The 19,878-nt window shown below is 48.1% G+C and overlaps 1 protein-coding gene across 1 annotated transcript in view; it reads left to right on the top strand.

The window, feature by feature from the left end:
- Positions 1 to 18,406, top strand: part of UPB1 (beta-ureidopropionase 1) — a 29,557-nt gene extending 11,151 nt beyond the window's left edge. The window contains exons 4-10 of the mRNA XM_032397642.1: positions 4,910 to 5,004; positions 7,369 to 7,530; positions 9,854 to 10,023; positions 14,025 to 14,106; positions 15,327 to 15,369; positions 16,606 to 16,760; positions 18,272 to 18,406. Of these exons, the coding sequence (XP_032253533.1) occupies positions 4,910 to 5,004; positions 7,369 to 7,530; positions 9,854 to 10,023; positions 14,025 to 14,106; positions 15,327 to 15,369; positions 16,606 to 16,760; positions 18,272 to 18,355 (791 nt within the window). The 3' untranslated portion in view covers positions 18,356 to 18,406. The remainder of the gene's footprint in view (positions 1 to 4,909; positions 5,005 to 7,368; positions 7,531 to 9,853; positions 10,024 to 14,024; positions 14,107 to 15,326; positions 15,370 to 16,605; positions 16,761 to 18,271) is intronic.
- Positions 18,407 to 19,878: the final 1,472 nt, after the last annotated feature.

Here is a 19,878-nt window from a genome sequence, read left to right on the forward strand (position 1 = left end):
TTTCCTACTTACTCCAAATTGGTCTTTTTTCCCCAGCTGCTTATATTTTAAGAATTGGGGGTTAAAAAGCTGATTGCAAACTCTGAGTTTGTGGGAAGAGCTCCTTCCCACTGAGCTTCATGAGAGGGTGACTTGGTTTAGCTGTTTGTTAGCTATTCCTTCATAGTAGTGTCTTTGGGTCATTCTTTTCAGGCTGGTCAGAGTCCCCAGAGAAGATTCTTCTTACCTCCTGCCAAGAAGAGAAGGAGGATAGGGGTCCGGTGTGCCAATGTTTACTGAATCCCTCTGTTTTTGACACTCTACTCGTCTTCATCTGTCCTGGCTTCCCCAAGGCCAGAGGCCTTCTGTTTAAGCACCTCCAGAGAATGAGCCTCTAGCCTTCTGCTGGGGTGGGAGGGACTCATGCCAGCCTTGTGCAGTGGAGGAGGGATCTGGGCTTCTGACTGCTTTTTAAGCAGACTTTTGACCAATTTTTGTTTGTTACCCCTCCCTGCTTCCCCACCTTCAGAGCCCCATGGTACCTCTGACTCCTCAACTTTCCAAGGGTGTATGGTGGAGAACGGTATATGGCTTCCTCTACTGCTGGAAGCCTGAATTTTCTGGGTCTATCACAATATCTACCCTCATCCCTTGGCTCTCCAGCCTCCCGTGTTCTGTTGCTCTTGTCCTTTTCTCAGTGCTTCATCCTCATGGGTTTGTACCTTTGCATAAAAATCCCTTTACTGTCATTTGGTGCGGCTACAGAAAAGAGCAAAGGCGTGCATCCAGTCTGCCATCTGTACCCAGAAGTTCATTTCGTTTTCCATGTTCCCAGTTACTTATACTTTCACTCATTTGGGCAACACTTTTGATTTGTCTGCCTCTTCCATTAGACCATAAACTCCATGAGGTCATTGTGTGGTGTTAGTTTATTTTTCCCATTCTAATTATCACCCCTATTTTTTTTTAATTTTTTATTGTTATGTTAATCCACATACATTACATCATTAGTTTTAGATGTAGTGTTCCATGATTCATTGTTTGTGCATCACACCCAGTGCTCCATGCAGAATGTGCCCTCTTTAATACCCATCACCAGGCTAACCCATCCTCCCACCCCCCTCCCCTCTAGAACCCTCAGTTTGTTTTTCAGAGTCCATCGTCTCTCATGGTTCGTCTCCCCCTCCGATTTCCCCCCCTTCATTCTTCCCCTCCTGCTATCTTCTTCTTTTTTTCTTTCTTAACATATATTGCATTATTTGTTTCAGAGGTACAGATCTGAGATTCAACAGTCTTGCACAATTCACAGCACTTACCAGAGCACATACCCTCCCCGTGTCTATCACCCAGTCACCCCATCCCTCCCACCCCACCCCCCACTCCAGCAACCCTCAGTTTGTTTCCTGAGATTAAGAATTCCTCATATCAGTGAGGTCATATGATACATGTCTTTCTCTTTTTGACTTATTTCGCTCAGCATAATACCCTCCATTTCCATCCACGCTGTTGCAAATGGCAAGATCTCATTCCTTTTGATGGCTGCATAATATTCCATTGTATATATATACCACATCTTTACCCATTCATCTGTCGATGGGCATCTTGGCTCTTTCCACAGTTTGGCTATTGTGGACGTTGCTGCTATAAACATCGGGGTGCATGTACCCCTTCGGATCCCTACATTTGTATCTTTGCACCCCTATTTTTTTAACATTAAACATACTTAACTGTAATAAAATATATATAACATAATATTCATCACTTTAACCATTGGTAAGTGTACAATTCAGTGACGTTAAATGCATTCACAAAGTTGTGTAACCGTTACCACTATCTATACCCAAAACTTTTTCAACATCTCCAACAAAAACTCTGTACTCATTTAATAATACCCCTCCATCCTGCACCTCTGATAACCTCTGTTCAACTTTCTATCTCTATGAATTTGATTACTCTAGGGACCTCATGTAAGTGGAATCATATAGTATTTGTCCTTTTGTGACTGGCTTATTTCACTTTAGAACAATGTTTTCGAGGTCCATCCATGTTGTGCCATGTGTCAGAATGCTCTTCCTTTTTATGGCTGCATAATATTCCACCATATGGATAGACCACAGTTTGTCTATCCATTCCCCCACCCTTGTTTTATCTTTAAAAAAAAATTATTTATTTGTTAGAGAGAGCACGAAAGCGCAAATTGCAGGGAGAGGGTGGAGGGAGAGGAAGAGAGAGAATCTCAAGCAAACTCCCTGCTGAGCAGGGAGCCGGACATAGAGTGCGATCCCACGACCCTGAGATCATGACCTGAGCCAAAATCAAGAGCCGGACGCCTGACTGACTGAGGCACTCAGGCTCAGCTTTATCTTTAAATGCTTTATCTTTAATGAACAATCCCTGCTACGTGACAGACAAAATGTTTACGGAATGGTTTCACCAACTTCTTCCTTTTCTTGGATCTGGAAAACTCCCAGTCATCCATCAAGGTCTAGCACAGACACCCCCTTCTTTAGGGGACCCCGGGAACTCCCCTGCATAGAACTGAGCACTCTGTGAAATCGTGCAGCCACACGAGGTTATAATTGAGCTCCCCCCCATCTAGGCTGGTAGCTCCTGAGGGCAGGGCTAGGTCTAAATTTAGAGCCTGACTCATGGAATGTTGGTTCAGTAAATAAGGAACCCTCTTCCCCTCTAATCTGAAAGCTGTGGAGTTGGACTTTGCAGCCAGCCTCCCGCCAACCTCCATTCCCCATTCCTCTTTGGAAAGTTTGTTTACAGAGGTTGTGTAAACAGGAAAAGAAGCCATTAAAATGGAAATGGAGAAATTTGGAGAGCTTAGCAACCTGAAATGAAGTCAGAAAGGGAGGTTTTATTCTCTTGGGGTATTTGAGTCTCTCCTAATGTGCTGAAAGCTGAGAATAAATGGTCATTAAGGATCTTTTTTGTCATTAACAGCTTTTTCCGTTGGCTTCCTTAAAATAGTCTCTCCCTCTTTCCTGAAGGTAGGCCTGGGGAGTCTGGAGCCTGAGGCCAAGGCCCCTGGGGCTAGTACTGGCAGAGCCTGGGTGGCCAAGATGGTGGAGGTGCCATCGGCAGCCTCTTCACGCTGGCCATATCTCAGGACCAGCAATCCTACGACTGAAAGGAATTGGGAGACTGATGCTTCTTTTCTCTTTCTTCTCTGTGAAATGAGGAGAGTCTTCCCTACTTCACAAGGATATGGGGACCAGCTGCCTATTACTGGGCCCATGGCCCACGTTTGGGAAAGGTTGACTACAGTTAGTAACCCCAAACAGGCCACCCGCCCCATGCCGTGACCACGTGAGGCACTTCCCATGCACATCACGCTGCTTCCTGAATACCATCCCTGCAGGTTAGTCAGTTCAGAGCGATGTGAACCATAGCAAGCATCTGGAAACTTCCATTAGGCTAAGCTGCCTGAAAGAAAATGGACTTGGGTTATTGGAAGGAGGAAGGTCTAAAGAGTATACAGAACTGGTCCAAACAAAGAATTCAGTCATCCAAAGCAAGAAGAAAAAGACAAACAGCCTGTTAGGAAACGGGCAGAGTTAGGAACAAGACTGCCTAGAGGATGAACCCAGAAAGGCCAGTGACCATGTGGCAAGGTGCTCCACCCATAGGTGAGGGAAATGCATATTTAATCATGGAGCTATACCAGCTCACACCATCAGACTGGCCGACACTAAAGAGTATGGGAGCGGTGGAACACACGTAGCCAAAAATCCCTGTACCCACCCCCATTGCAGCCCCCACTCTCCCCCACAAAGGCAAGCATCATTTTGAACTCGGTATGTGTAGTGTTCTGTGAATTGTTACTCCATATGTAGGTACCTGCTGTTTGAAAAATAAAAAGCAAACAAAAATCAGTTTATGAATTTAATGAAATTTCTTATTTAATTAGCCCCCTGATGGCATCTAGCCAGAGAACATGGGAATAATGCATTTATCCTTGGGGAACATTCAGTCCATCATCCAGCGGTTCCCAGACTTCTTATGGGAGTTCATTAAGTGAGTGGCTTTTCTTGTTCCTGAACAAGCCTCTCTATCCCCGTGAGGAGGAACATTTCTGTGGTGATGTGCCCAGGGTCCCCAGTGCCATCCTCAGTGGCCCTCTGACACTTTCCCCAGGGAGTCTTGGCTATGCTTATACCAACCCACAGATTGGCCAGCAGTTTGGGATCCAGAGTAAAATATACATAAGATCAACTTTACCACTTTAGTCATTTTTATACAGATCAGTGGCATTAAGCACATTCACACTGTTGTGCAACCATCACCATCATTCATCTCCAGAATTTTTTCCTCTTCCCAAACTGAAACTCTGTCCTCCCTCCCCCCAGCCCCTGGCAACCACCATTCTAATTTCTGTCCCTATGAATCTGGCTATCCTAAGTACCCCCATCTAAGTGGAATCCTATAGCATTTGTCCTTTTATGACTGATGTATCACTTAGCATAATGTCTTTGAGCCTCACCCATATTATAGCATGTGTCAGAAGTTCCTGCTTTTTAAGGCTGAATAACATTCCATTGTATGGATACATACCACATTTGGTTTATCCATTCATCCATCAATGGACACTTGGGTTACTTCCATCTTTCAGCTGTTGTGAATAGTGCTTCTATGAAATGATTATGCAGATATCTATTCAAGTCCCTGAATTGTTTTTTCCATAAATTCAATTGTTTTTAAGACTGCAGTAAAGAAATTTGGCCCAGCCCTTTGTTTTGCTATGAAGCCTAGAAGGTTAGGGTCTGCCTGGTGCTCACATTCGGGGACACAGGACCCAGAAACCGGGCTGAGACCCTCGGGAGACTTGTTATCTTGTGGAGATCCTCAACAGCTGGGCCGAGGAGCGCCCCCTCCGAGGTCATGAGTGTTGGAAGTGATTCTGACTTTCTCCTCTTCACAGCTATGCCCTTTGCCTTCTGTACGAGAGAGAAGCTTCCCTGGACGGAATTTGCTGAGTCAGCAGAGGACGGACCCACCAGCAGATTCTGTCAGAAGGTACAGGTCACAGAGCACGACCTCAGCTGCTGGATGTGGCCCTTCACCATGGAAAATGCACCCATTTGGTGCTTGTTTTGCCAAATGAGATTAGATAAGACTATTTGCTGCCCTTTTTTTTAGTGTACTTTCACTTGAAATCATAGACTTTCAGAGCTAAGAGGGCCCTTAATGGCTTTTTCAGGTGAGGGAGCTGCAGCCCAGGGAGGGGTGACCTCCCACGGCAGGTTCTGCCATTGGCAAGTGGCAGAGGTGGCCTTCGGGGACCAGGGATGAGGTTGATTCCTTGTCCGGACCTCTGCTGCTGCCCAAGTTGTTTGCCTGCATTATGTAAGCTTCTCTGTGTGGCCTGTCTCATCAGTACCGAGATCAGTCTTCATTTTTCTTTGTTAAAACCTTATAATGTTGTTTGACCCCACTGATATGAAATGTCCAGAGTAGGAAAATGAATAGAGGCAGAAAGACATGGTTGCTGGGCAGAGAGAGGGATGGGGAGTGACTGCTAATGGGTATGGGGTTTCCATTTGGGGGTAATGAAAATGTTCTAAAATCAGATTGTGGTGATGGTTGCACAACTCTGTGGATGTACTAAAAGCCACCCAGCAGCACACTTTATTTTTCCCCCCTCGCCCATCAGCAGTGACCCGAACAGCACACTTTAAAAGGATGAATTTTGTACCATGTGAATTATATCCTAATAAAGCAGTTCTCTCTCTCTCTCTCTCTCTCTCTCTCTCACACACACACACACACACACACACACACAAACCCAACCCATAACAACAAAGAGGTTACAAATGATGACTTATCCTTATTCTTAACAAAGCACTTTTTTCACTTCTCCATGTCCCATTTCAGATTTTATAAGTATTTTTAGGGAATTTTTTTGAGCAGAACTGTAATCATAGTGATTCTATCAAAACTGAGCCGCAATTCCAAACATCAGCGTTCTCACGCTATCAGAAAAAAAATCTGTCATCTGCCAGGTTGTTTGTTGATTCTGTGCTGTGGATAAAAGAGAGGGGACTGATTAAGTGGTGACTATAGATGACACACTTGAACCAGGGCCAGAGGAAGAGGAAAGGGGGAGTAGGGGATGAGAACTGGTACCAGAGGACACCTGTCTGCATCGAGAGGGGCCCAGGACCCATGGATGCCCTTACATGACTTGGAACATCACCTTCTGCCCTTTGTGCCTTTCTCCATCCTTAAGGCCAGAGGTAGTGACAGGCTAGTTAGAGTTGAGGACAAATGACCATCTGGGGCTGCTTATCCTGATGGTCACCAGGTCCTTAATGTTCTTATTTGAGACAAAAGGAATTCAGCATCAAAGAGTTTGGTTTGGCTTGGTTGGTATGATGAAAAGTATGAGGAATATTCTTTTTTTTTTTTTTATTGTGGTAAACAGCACATAAAATTTACCATCTCAGCCATTTCTAAGTGTATCATTCAGGGGTGCTAAGTACATTCACATTGTTATGAAACAGATCTCCAGAACTTTTTCATCTTGTAAATCTGAGACTCTGTACCCATTAAACAACTCTCCATTCACCCCCAGCTACTGGCAGCCAATATCCTACCTCCTGTTTCTATGAATTTGACTACTTTAGATACCTCACGTAAGTGGACTCATTCAGTATTTGTCTTTTTGTGACCAGCTTGTTTCATGTAGCATAATGTCTCCAAGGCTCATGGTGTCATGTGAATCACATGTCATCCATGTGACGACAGGATTTCCTTCCTTTTTAAGGCTGAATAATATCCATTGTATGGATATACCATATTTTTAAAAGATTTTTTTTTTTTTTTAAGATTTTTTTTTAAGTAATCTCTGCAGCCAATGTGGGGCTCAGACTCACAACCCCGAGATCAGGAGTCACATGCTCTACCAACTGAGCCAGTCAGACACCCCAGATGTACCACATTTTATTTATTCATTTATCCCTCAGTGGATTTTTGGGTTGCTTCTACTTCTTGGCTCTTATGAAGAGTACTTTTATGATCATTGGTGTACAAATATCTCTTCAAGATATTCTTTCAGATATATACCCAGAAGTGGGACTTCTAGATCATATGGTAGTTCTATTTTTAATTTTTTTGAGAAACTGCCATACTATTTTCCACAGCCACTGCACCATTTTACATTTCCACCAACAGGACACAAGGACAACAGTTATTCTTACTTAGCTCAGCTTGGGCATCAGGACAACGCTGGCATTCAGCCTTCCAAAGAACAAATACAAATGATAGATAGCTCTGAACCAAGTCAAATTATTTAGTAGGATCATTTAATTCTTAAAAAAAAAAAAAAACTATGACGGTTGATTGAAAAGTATGACTCTGCTACATTCCTCATCTTTCCAGCTGGCAAAGAAGCACGACATGGTGGTGGTATCTCCTATCCTGGAACGAGACAGAGAGCACGGGGACGTTCTGTGGAACACAGCCGTGGTGATCTCCAATTCCGGAGCAGTCCTGGGAAAGACCAGGAAAAACCACATCCCCAGAGTGGGCGACTTCAACGAGGTGAGCCAGCCCTACAAAAACCCACTCAGCTTACTGGCCCTTCGGTCCACACCTGCCTGTGGATCTTTCCGTGAGGGAAATCCTGTGTTGGATCATGTCCCGTCACACAACACTGGAACACAGTATGGCTGTAGTGATCACATGGAGAGATGAGATTTGAATGGGACTCCTGGGTGAGTCCCAAACACCAAGCACAGAGGGATATTTCTTTTTTTTTAATTTTTTAAATACAATTTTATATAAAATTACTATACAAAAATAAATTTTAAATTTTTTTTTAAATTTATTTATCAGAGAGAGAGAGAGACAGAGGCAGGCAGAGGGAGAAGCAGGCTCCCCGCTGAGCAAGGAGTCTGATGTGGGACTCAATCCCAGGACCCTGGGATCACGACCCAAGCTGAAGGCAGACGCTCAACCGACTGAGCCACTCAGGCGTCCCTAAATTTTTAATTTTTAAAAATTTTTTATTTATTATTTTATCTTATTTTATTTTTTAAACATTTTATTTTTTCATTTGAGAGAGAAGGGGAGAGGCAGGAAAGGGAGAAGCAGACTCCCCACTGAGCCAGGAGCCTAACGCAGGGCTCGATCCCAGGACCTGGAGATCATGACCTGAGCCAAAGGCAGACACTTAACCAACTGAGCCACCCAGGCACCCCTAAGATTTTATTTATTTATTTGAGAGAGAGTGAGAGAGAGCAAGAGAGAGAGCGTGAGCAGGGGGAGGGGCAGAGGCAGAGGGAGAAGTAGACTCCCTGCTGAGCAGGGAGCCCAATGCGGGACTCTGTCTCAGGACACTGGGATCATGACCTGGGCTGAAGGCACTGAGCCACCCAGGTGCCCCTGGGTATTTCTTTTTTTAATATAACCTGACTTGGCTTTCTTAAATTCATCTCTGAGGTAAGTGGTATATAGACTAAAACCAAAATAAATAAAATAAATAGTGCACAAATGTGAAATGATTCCTGCAGCCCCTTTCGGGCTCTGAGCTCCTCACCTGTCACAGTCTAGCCCTCGTTTGGGAAGTGGGAGTCCTTGTTCATAAGTCACGTGAGGTCTTAGCCGTGTCGATGTGTTGGACGGCAGGAGGTAAATGCGCGTATCTGTGCACATGGGTATTAGGTAAAGCTTTGTGCCCGTGATTAAGGTATAAGTGAGGAGAGTTATTCTGATTAGTTGATGCCAATGCATGGGTGGATTGGGTGAAGAGGGGTGGACTCTACCTAATACCTAAGATATGAAACCTGAACTTGACCTGCAATAAATACAGTTGTTCAGAATGTGATATACCCAGTCCTTTGCTGCCCTCCCTGATTGTGGGCGTTCCAACCACACTCCCAGGCTGGTCAGAAGGACAAGGATGGACCTACAGAGCTAGATGGCGTTCCCTAGGGAGGAAAAAAAACCCTGGTGTCTCTCAGTGACAGCTGGAGGTGGGGGTGGGAAGATGTGCTCATCACCTGTTTACCCTGGGATTAATCTTTAGCTCCCAGCAGATAGTGAAGGGCTTGTCTCAACACACCAGGATCTACTCCAGTGTCCACCACATGTACACATCCTGGTTGCTGCCTGACCCTAACACATTTTAAAATTAATGGGAAGAGGCAAAACGTTCTGGGAGCAGATCTGTTTGGGACCCCAACTAGCCCTCTAGCCCCTCCACAGTGCCGGCCATGAAAATGTCCCAGTGCCAGCACCCCAAGGGGGCAGGCAGAGAGGCAGACATGGCAGGACGTCCCTAGTCCCGGGCAGGATGCCCAGGGAGCTCTGTGGAGGAGAGTACTTTCAGGGTGTGAGCTCTAGTCTCAGATTGGCCTTCATCAGCTGGACAAGTCACATGGCCACTGAGGCCGTGGTGTTCTCCCCCAATAGGTGGGGATTGCTCTGTATGAGTTTCCAGTCCCTGCAGCTCTGACATTCTTCATAGGAACATGTGGTTGGTGAAGACATTGACTAACTCATGTTAACATTGACCAAACCTTGACCATTTGTTGTACCATGACTGAAACCTAACCAAAGTTTATCCTTAAAATACTGTGGGAAGTTGCTTCGGGGATTTTTTGGATGTGCCACAAAAGAAATTGTGGGGAAAAAATTAACCATGGTGATTTCCCAGTTATTGTGTCTGGTTTCTTCGGTTTCTCTCTCTCTCTCTCTCTCTCTCTCTTTTTTTTTTTTAGCAGATTGAAATTTGGGAACTTAGAGTCACAGCCAAGATTGTTACTTTTGGAGTCCTGGCAATATTTTCTTTGTTTCTGTCAGGTCTAAGGAAGGAGAAATTGTACAGATCAGAGGCTTTCATACAGGGCCCTTTGTTTTTCAGTCAACTTACTACATGGAGGGAAACCTCGGACACCCCGTGTTCCAGACTCAGTTTGGGAGGATTGCAGTGAACATCTGCTATGGGCGGCACCATCCTCTCAACTGGCTCATGTACAGCATCAACGGGGCTGAGATCATCTTCAACCCCTCAGCCACCATTGGAGCACTCAGGTCTCTCAGCAAGTAGGATCTGGGAGGGTTCTTGGGACCTAGGTCTCTTCGGCTCATGGCCAAGCAGCAGGGTTCAGAGGTGCGTTTGGTAAACTGTAGCAGGCAAGTGAGGCCACCAGGTTGTCTAACAAATCTGAGCTATGGGATTGCGTGTTGTATATTTCAGAACTGTGAAAAAAAAAAAAAACCACTCAACATCAATTAAGATCCACCCCCCCCCCCCCCCCCCCCCCGCCGAGAGCTGCCTTGCTGTAAAATACTATTCCTTTGCTATTATTCTGAACACTGAGAGGATAACAGTCCCCCTCCACTCACGCCATAATTGTCAGGCTTCCAAAAAGTTCCTCTTCTAAAGTGCCCAGAGCATAGTAGGTGCCTGGCCAGAATTAGCCCCCTTCCCTGTCACGGCCACTGTGCTCCCTCACAGAGGGACCACGGATTCCTAAGCCTCTTGTCTGCGACATCCAGCACATGGAGGGCAGACACCTGGACGAGGGAAGGAGCCAATGAGAGAATCAAAGCCGAGAGGGTCCTTAAGAGATCAGCCAAGTGGCTCTGAAATTTGTTTTTAACCAGCAAAGTGTTTTCTTCTAACACCTAACACGAGTTTCGGTGTTAGCCTCATCCTGAAACAGATAAACCTATCCTGATGAAGGCGGGGGGGGGGGGGGGGCCCTGGCAGTTCCTGGGCCCCTGCACAAGACCCTTGGGGCCCTTCATTTAATAATGGCGGGTGAGCTAAGATGACCCAGCATGACTGCACTTCCGCTGCTTCTCTCTTCCCCAATGGCTGAGTATTTGGGTGGTTTCCAGTTTTGCATCATTAACAAGTACCAGAACTCTAGGAATTATGTGCAAATATCTTTCTCCCCAACTCACTTCCTCCAAAGCAGGATTCCTGAATGAGGAGGTGTTGGCTTTCACTCTCGTTGTCCTGGTTTCCAGTGCCCTAGCAGTGGGACGCTGGTGGTGGGGAGGGCCCCGATCCCTCGGTGGGGAGCAGCTGGGACAGTTCTGGTGGGCAGCTTTGAGTTCCCTGCCAGCCTACCCCTGTCACTCTTCTCTCTTGACTAAATTGCAGTCTAATTTCTTCTGAAGGTCAGAATGTGACATTTACTTTACCTTTTCTTCTAAGCACTGTGCCCCCTTCTCAAGAGCGACATCCCCACAGCATTCTGATTTGCACAGCAGGTCCCTCAATGAGCCAGAACGCAAACCTAGTGGGCTACCTCAGGTCAGCTGCCCCCTCCGTGCACCCGAAGTTTCTGTCTGTGTCCTGGAGGGGCGCTGTTGGGCAGAAGGGGAAAAAACTCGTCTTCGACATCCCCTGAAGAATCTCCCTGGGGCCTCATGGCAGCTTGGTTACTATGACAGAATCCAAAGGCAGTTGTGACGTAGGGTAATTAGTGGTCATCCAGCATCCGGACCTGGGCAGAACCTCCGGGCCAGCCCCCTGGAGCAGCCTCCTCCTGCCAGCCATGTGTAAGGCATTCAGCAAGCGCCAACTACCTGCAGGGGTCCCTCGAGGAACCTGAAGCCAATGCGCTGAGCATCTCTGCCTGAACTGGCTCTTGGGCCAAGGCAGGCAAAGCTGAGGACTCAGGCTCAGACGGCCGCATCCCTGACCTTATTCTGTCGGGCTTTTATTAGCTCCAATTAAGCACCCAGAAGCACCTCAATGTAATATGCACATAACTGCTTGCGTCTTCAGCAGCCTATTAGGCTTATTAAAAATTATTGATTTTCCTTTCTCAACCAACAATCATCCAACTCGTGCCTTTCAAGGGTATGATGAGGCTGTCAGTTAAAACGATAACAGGTCCTTTGGAAAGTGGTATGTTTCATGAGCTCCCAAAATGTTCACACCCTTTGACCGGATAATTATACTCCTAAAACTTTACCTGACAGAGTGTCTAAAAGAGGAGGAAAAGGCTGTATGCATGAAGATGTTTCTGGCAGCTTTATTTATAATAATAAAAGAGCTAGAGGTGAGAGAAATGTCAGGGTTAGGTAAATTTCAGCCCATCTCTTCCATGTTAGTGCACAGCCACTCAAAAGTCATTCTGAAGATAATGCAGCCTCATGACAAGAACCTGTGAGCAAAGAAAGATGTTTCCAGGCTGCGGTCAGAGCTCTGTAAACATTTCTTGCCAAGGATAGATGTGGAGTGTGGAAAAATTACAACAGATGGTTTATTAGGATGGTGGGATTCTGGGTGGTTTTCTTAAAATGATAAATGATTATTTATGGAATTGATGGTGAATGTTTTTCAGCACAAGGTCAGGCAAATCCCCACCAGCTGCACATAAACAATGGCTTCTGGAACCATCCATCCCTTCTCTGGCATGTCCTGTCCCCCCGACTCCCACATGCTCTGTGGGTTGGTGGGGTATTCTCACTCATTTTTGGGGTCCCACAGTTCTAAGCACACAATAGAATTGAAGTGTGTTTTGATGAACAGAGTCGTCCTGACGGCGCCATGCAGCCCATGTGGTCTAAGATTTCGGCCACATTATGTGTGTGAATAGGAGAGTCGTGCCTTCATACCTTCAATGCGTGTCTTCTTCCCACCATGATTATTTTTAGGGGCTAGTGTAGCCACACTGGGAATAAGGCAGATGTCCCCATGCCCCCAGTGGGCTCTCCGTGATTCCCGCACACGCTGGGCTCTCATGAACCTCCAGCTTCCTCTCCCTTGCTTGTTTGGAGAGCCTAAGTTTTATTGCCAGCTGTGGGTTTGAGTCCTACGCAACGTACCCTCCCAGGAGAATTGCAAGAAAGATGTTTTATGGCACTCACCCTGCAACTGTCTATTTAATTCCTGAAAATGTCATTTTACGGGTGTGTTTCTATAAAAATCCTTTCTTAAAAGTTTTGTCAGCTTGGCTTAGCAGCTGGGGGAAAAAAAGCAGCAAATGAGTCCCCTCAATCAAGCCTGTGATTTTTTTTTTCCAGACTCGTGAATCCTCCTGAGAATTAGGCTTGTCAAGCACCCACTCCCTCCACCTACTCCCGGTTTAAACCAGGTGCACACTGACAGGAAGAAAGATTCCAGGGCATTTTGCTCCCAGTCACTTAGTGTTTCTAAGTGGGCATTACACCTGTCAATCCAGAATCCTAATGATGTTGTTCCTCAGACAAGAGATAATTAGTGACAAGAAGGCCCGCTGGACTCCATGGCACATTGTAGTTGGTGGGCCGGAGAAGGACGGGGTCTTCAGTTGGGATATCGCTTCCCATCCTATCCTACCTTTGTGGGCGCCGAACTGAGGAAGGCCCACAGCTCAGCTGTGCCCTTGTGGTGCCTCCTTTCTGGGCCAGTAAGAGGGCCAAGGAGCCTCTGCTTAGAGTCTCGGGATTCAGGAGAGGAAAACAGGAAGGCACTGGGAGATGGGGACCGGCTCAGGGGAGATGACACCTGCTACAGAATCTACTACCCTTTCCAGTTACCTAAATTCCTTTCAGGTTTCCTCTGTTTGCTCTGGGGACTGCTTTGCAAGGCAACAGAGCAGGATAGGGATTAGGGCAGCAGTTGGAGCCCACAGAGGGCTGTGCATGAGCCCTTAGGCCCCCAGCTCCCTTCTGACATTTGCCAGGTGAGGCCCTGACCGGCCTGGAAGGTGAGTTCTTCACCCAACCCAGGAGGAGGGAAGGAGAGAGAACTAGCAGTTATGGAGTTTCTGCCATGCAGCCCCCTCTAGAAGCTTCACCGGTGTGGTCAGTCCTTACAATATCCCTTTCAGGAAGTTTCAGAAAAGAAAACTGTGGCTCAGGGCTGCTTTGGCCTGCAGCAGACCCGCCCCAAAAGGCTGCTTGGGCTTGAGCATGGGACAAGCTGGCCTGCCCGTGGGTTTGGGGACACCTGCAGCCACACCAGTCTCCCTGGCCATCCCTGCCGCAGAGCTGAGAAGGCCGGCAGCCTGGCTGTAGCTCTGGACCGAGCACCCAGCCCGTCTGGCTGGGAAGTCAGCCACCTGGTTCCTCTCGCTTCTCCCTCACAGTGAGTCCCTGTGGCCAGTTGAGGCCAGAAATGCAGCCATTGCAAATCACTGCTTCACCTGTGCCATCAACCGAGTGGGCAAGGTAAGTCCCCGCGGTCTGGCTGGGCTCCCGGGCTTGGTCAACCAGGTGTGCTGGGGAGGGGACAGAGCTGCTAGGAAAGCTGCCTGCCTAGAGGGGGCCTGGCCTCTTCAACCAGCAAAGGCCACAAGGGAAGCAATTGTCTGCTGGCCCCGGTGGGGACACCACACACCTCTTGTCCTTGTCCCTGTGTGCGTGCCACAAATTCTAGGATCCCAGAAGAGGGGAGACTGGCTTGGTTTGTTCCTTTTAAAGGTATTACTATGTCTCTCTTCTGTTTTTGTCTATTTGGGTTTGTAGCTGAAACTGTTTTGGAAGGCTCTCACCCTGTCCCACCAAGTCTCCTGTTTCATATTTTTTTAATTTTTTTTTAAAGATTTTATTTATTTATTAGAGAGAGAGAGCGAGAGAGGGAACACAAACAGGGGGAGTGGGAGAGGGAGAAGCAGGCTTTCCGGAGAGCAGGGAGCCCGATGCGGGGCTTGATCCCGGGACTCCGGGATCATGACCTGAGCTGAAGGCAGACGCTTAACCGACTGAGCCACTCAGGTGCCCCTCCTGTTTCATATTTTTCCCCATTGACCCATGCACTGAGTGAACTTGACCACAAAACACAATGCATTCATTACATAATAATCCTCTTCCTCATTCTTATTAATCGGATGTCAAACTCTGATCAGAGCATCTGCTCAGGCTGAGATAATCAAGGTATCTACAGTAAGTCGGTCCAATTTCTGGCAACATGAAGAAACTCAGTGTTTTCATTAGCCTGTGTAACCCCATCACGGCTTGAGGTAGTTTCCGTTAGGCTTTGGGGGAAGTTCTGACAGCAGTGTGTGAGCACCCCCTTAGTCCCCTCAGAGACCCCAGGCTGGGGCTTTATTTCCCAGGCAGACAAACCTCAGCCGCCTTCCACAGGCCTGAGAACCGCTCTGCTCAACGTCTTTTTTTTTTTTTCCCCTCCCAGCAGATTATAAACTCCGCAGAGACAAAGTCGGGGTTTTTACCTTGCCTGTCAAATTCCCTGCTGGCCGCCTGTGTTGGCCCAGTGCTGGCGACTCAGCGGGGACATTTCATAAGTACTTGTTGATCGCCCGGCGAGTACAGGCCATTCCTTCTCTGCCTGTAACTTGCTCCCCTGAGTCCCCCTCAGCCGGACTTTGCGGTGGGACATGCTGGTAGTGCCGCCTGTGGGTTTGCCTCACCTCGGTTTTGTTTCACAGGAGTGCTTCCCGAACGAGTTTACCTCTGGAGATGGGAAGAAAGGTATGTTCCAGGAATTTCTGTGGTTGGCTGCAGCTGAGGCGTGGGCCTCACTGTCCCCTTCTCTGTCTGCCCCCTCTGGGCAGGGTCTACCCCACAGACTGTGGTCTGCACATGTGACCCATTGTCAGAGGGGTGCTCTCCTCTCGTCTTCGTGGCCCACAGTGTGGGAGCCTGACTGTGGCTGGGTCCTGGGCTTGTGACTACCTCATTCCCCAATTGGGGATTGAATGGTATTGGGTTGGACTCCATCCCTCCCCCGGGACTGGTAAGGAGATGGGCCTAGAAGACATGGAAGAGCCTTTTGTGGGCTCCCTTGAAAGAGGGGGTGCTTTATCCACCCTACACATCTCCTTCCCTCTCTTCCTTTGTCCTTTTCACCTGCCACCACGCCCCATCCCAAGCTGCACAAATGTCCCAGAACATCAGCATAGACTGCCTTGGGTTCCTCAGACCGCAGCTTGTTTTGATCTGAGGGCAGATACCACCTCACCTCTGGTAGGAATCCCCCACCCACTGGTCCCACCTCTCTGGCTAAGAATGTGGAAGGCAAGGGCCCACCAAGGAGGTCTCAGAACTAGCTTAGGGGATCCCCTGGAAAAGGCAAAGAGGACTGAGCAGGTCTGTTTTCCCAGAAAAGCACTTCCTAAAAGGGTTCCAGATCCCCTCACTTGAGGTCCAGAGTGTCCAATCCCAGTTAGCTCCCTGCAGAGAGAGGTGCAGTGAGGCAGGGAAATGAGGTCCACTGGGTGCTTTCTGTGTCCAAGCCCCTGCTAGGCCCTGCTCCTTACACCATAGCTGTTAGCACCACCTGACTTGTGAGGGGACCGAGGCATGGAGGGAAGGTACGGCAGACGCAGCTGGGAAGGCAAGTGAGGGCAGAGCCTCTAGCTCACCGTGTTGGGCCACCATAGGAAGCAGATCACACAGGAAGCCCTGCAGAGCTATAGGACTCCCTTGGGCTGTGGGTGGCTAACGTTGGGAGTAAGGGCTAACACTTCTACAAGGATGACCTTTAAGAATGTTCCCAGGGGCAGAGGTGAGGGCTGTGAGGGTGACTTTTGTAGGAACTTGCTCAGCCTCAGGCCTGAGGAGGGAGGCAGGTTGTTTGAGGAGGTGGCATGGGGATGCCGGGGAGGGTGGGGAGGGTGGCACGGACACTTTGTCCTGGGTGTCGCTCGATATGCCTACCTCTCTGCCTGCACAAGCTCACGGATGCTTTCTTTTGCTCCTCCAAAGCTCACCAGGACTTTGGCTACTTTTACGGCTCGAGCTACGTGGCAGCCCCGGATAGCAGCCGCACTCCCGGGCTCTCCCGCACCCGGGACGGGCTGCTGGTTGCTGAGCTTGACCTGAACCTCTGCCGGCAGGTGAATGACATCTGGAACTTCAAGGTGGGTCCCTGAGTCCGCTGCTGTTGCCCTGCTCCTCTGTTTGGACCCCTATACTGCTCTCAGAGCTGGAAACCACAGCTGCTGGGTTTGCTCTCAGGAGCGGCCAGATGAGGCTCCAAGCCGAGCAGAGGACCCGGTCTTTTCCTCCCAGAGCTGGTGTGCGAGGGAGGAGCCACTGGGTCAAATGATGCCCAAGCAGCAGACCTTAATAAATTCTCCTCTTGTCTGATTTAGATTCTGGGCGCCTTCAAACAAATTAATCTCAATTTCATTTGTCCGGAGAATAGAGTGGATCAGCTTCTCTAATCCTTTTTTTCCTTTCCAGGCATTTGCACTTATCACAAGATAAATGTGGGTGTCTGGCTCTGCCTGTGGCCTGGCCCCATGGTCTAGGCCTTGATAGTAGAGGGAAATGGGTCACACATAGAAATGGAATCTAGGCCCGTCTCTGCCACGGCCTCTCTCAGTCACCCTAAGCAAGCCCTTTCTGCTCCCAGGCCTTAGTATGCCTGTTTGTAAAACTGGAAGGTCTCAAGTGGCCTTTGAGACCTAACACACGTGACACCAGGGGTCCTGGGAGGAGCAGAAGTGCCCACCCTCCTGGAATGGGGTGGTGGCAGCCATTGGCCCCCTGGAACATGCCCTCTTATCCTGGATGCAGATGGAGTTTGCTGCATTCGTGTCCAGCAGTATTTCTACCAACTCAGAACCCACTTATACATGCAAATGAATGTCCTCATGATTGCATGACTTTGCCCAGCGTGTCCGGGAGGAATCACCTCCCCCGTTTACCTGAGCATGGGTCTTTGGGCATGTTCCCTGAGTCTCAGATCCTCATCAGACAAATAAGGCATTGCCCACATGAACGTCTCCTGGCCTGGCTCTCCTCTTCCTGGGAAGCTCAGATTAATGCAAGATTCCACACAATAAACAGAATGTTTTCTCATCGGTAACTTTTTGAATGCAAAAGCCCCACCCCGCCCCAAACTATGGTGATGGGCCTGAGCTCCTGTCGGGGTTTTGGGAAGGAGGGAGGGAATGCCTGGGTGTGAGCACCCTGGGTAGGTTTGCCAGCCCTGCCCACACTCTCCCCCAGACCCAGAACCAGGAGTCCAGGGTACAAATCCCAGCAAATTCCACTGCTGCCTGGAGACCTGGAGCAGGTCACTCCCCTCTCTGGGCTGTAGGCTGTTCTTCTGGGGTTCTGCAAGACCTCAGGACAGCCTTCTTCCCTTCTACCTCGGGGCAGGCCACACCTTCTGGAAGGACAGGTCACAGAGGTCTTCCAGCAAGAGGGGCCAGTGTGTGTGAGTCATCTCAGCATCTGTGATCTTTGCTATAGCGCTAGAATCAGTACCCAGTGGCCACACAGGGGTTGTTCGTCTAAGTTATAGTCTGAAACCGTCCTGTCCTCCCGCTGGCCTTCCTGACAAATTTCTGTCCCACGGCTGCCCTCTAGTGGCAAGAGGTGGTGGTGAGTAAACCGGAATCTGCCTGTGTTTTGCTTTCAGATGACCGGCAGATATGAGATGTACGCTCAGGAGCTCACTGAAGCCGTCAAACCCAACTACAGCCCCAATGTTGTGAAAGAGTAGCTGGATTTTAGCCCCTGCCCGCCAGGGAGGGCACCTCTGCCCCTGGCGGATCAGCAAGTACGGCAGGCTTTATACGCCCAAGTTCCCCCTGATGATGTCCTGATAACACTGTTGGTTTAAAAATGTTCCAGGCGGGGGGGTGGATTGAAGAGTAACTGCAGTGGGTATGAGGTTTCCTTCCTGGCTGATGAAATGTTTTGGGCCTACACAGAAGTGATGGTTACACAACACTGTGAAAGTACCCATGTGAAATGCCACTGAATTGTATACTTTAAAACGGCTAAATCTATGTCATGTGAATTTTACCTCCATTTTAAAAAAAAATCTCAGGCACTGATGGTGCAGGTGCATTTGCAGTTAGACACATGGGATGCTCTAGTCCTGAGGTTCCTCTCTTCCTCTGTTTAGACCGTCGGCAACCTGAGGGTAAGGGTGGGAGCGTATGTGCAAGTAGGGGAAGCTGAGGCTGATCCAGAGTCACTGAGCTATTGGGTGGCTGTGGGCAGGGGAGACAGTCACTGGATGTGTCAACATGGCTCTGTCCCCACATATTCAATCAGACGCTGATCTGGGTGTTGCTATGAAGGTATTTTGTAGATGTGATTAAAGTCCATAACCAGTCAACTAAGCAAGTGAGATTATTCTAGATAATCCAGGTAGGCCTGATTCAATCGGTCAAAAAGCCCTCAGGAGGAGAGCTGAGGCTTCCCCGATGAAGAAGAAATTCTGCCTGTGGATAGCAGCTTCCCCCACCCCTATGTGCCTGAGAGATCCCATTTGTTTTTCCTGATCACCTGCCCTACAGATTTCAGACTTGTCTCTCCAGCCCCCACAATCACTTAAATCAATGCCTTGCAATAAATCTCTTAATATATATCCTACTGTTCTGCTTCTAATCTTCAGGATGAGTTTTCTGCATTGGTGCTAGGTTTTCTGGAATTCTTCTCTAATTTGTTTCATTTAAAGGCACTCATGACTCTATTTGCAGGGTTAAAGGGGGCCATGGTAGTCCATGGTATGATGTAGCAATAGAGATTTATAGAGAGAGCAGACCATCAGTCTGTGCCCCCCCAAGTCTCAGCCTGCCATTCCTGGTGGCCTGTCCCATCTAGATTTTAGGCTTGGCTAACCAGCCCCCATCATCATGTAAGGCAATTCCTTGCACTAAATCTCTTTGTATCTTTATATATATATATATATATATATATATATGTATATATATATATGCATGTGTGTGTGTGTATATATATATGTATATGTATGTATCTCCTGTATATATAAATATATCTGCATTCCCTGTTGATTCTGCTTCTCTGATTGAGCACTGATTGCCTGACTGACATAGCAGGTTACTCACCTCTCTGCACCTTGGCTTCCACATCTGTAAAGTGGGACCATATCCCCTCTTCTGCTTTATGTCACAGGACAGTGGTGAAGCACAGACTAGATGGGCCAGGGAGCCTATGTGGGCTCTGTTCCTTGCATCACACAGCAAAAGTCCCACCTGTGCTGAGAGCACCTGG

Source organism: Phoca vitulina, unplaced genomic scaffold, assembly GCF_004348235.1.
Source record: "Phoca vitulina isolate PV1807 unplaced genomic scaffold, GSC_HSeal_1.0 scaffold100, whole genome shotgun sequence".
Lineage (NCBI taxonomy): Eukaryota > Metazoa > Chordata > Mammalia > Carnivora > Phocidae > Phoca > Phoca vitulina.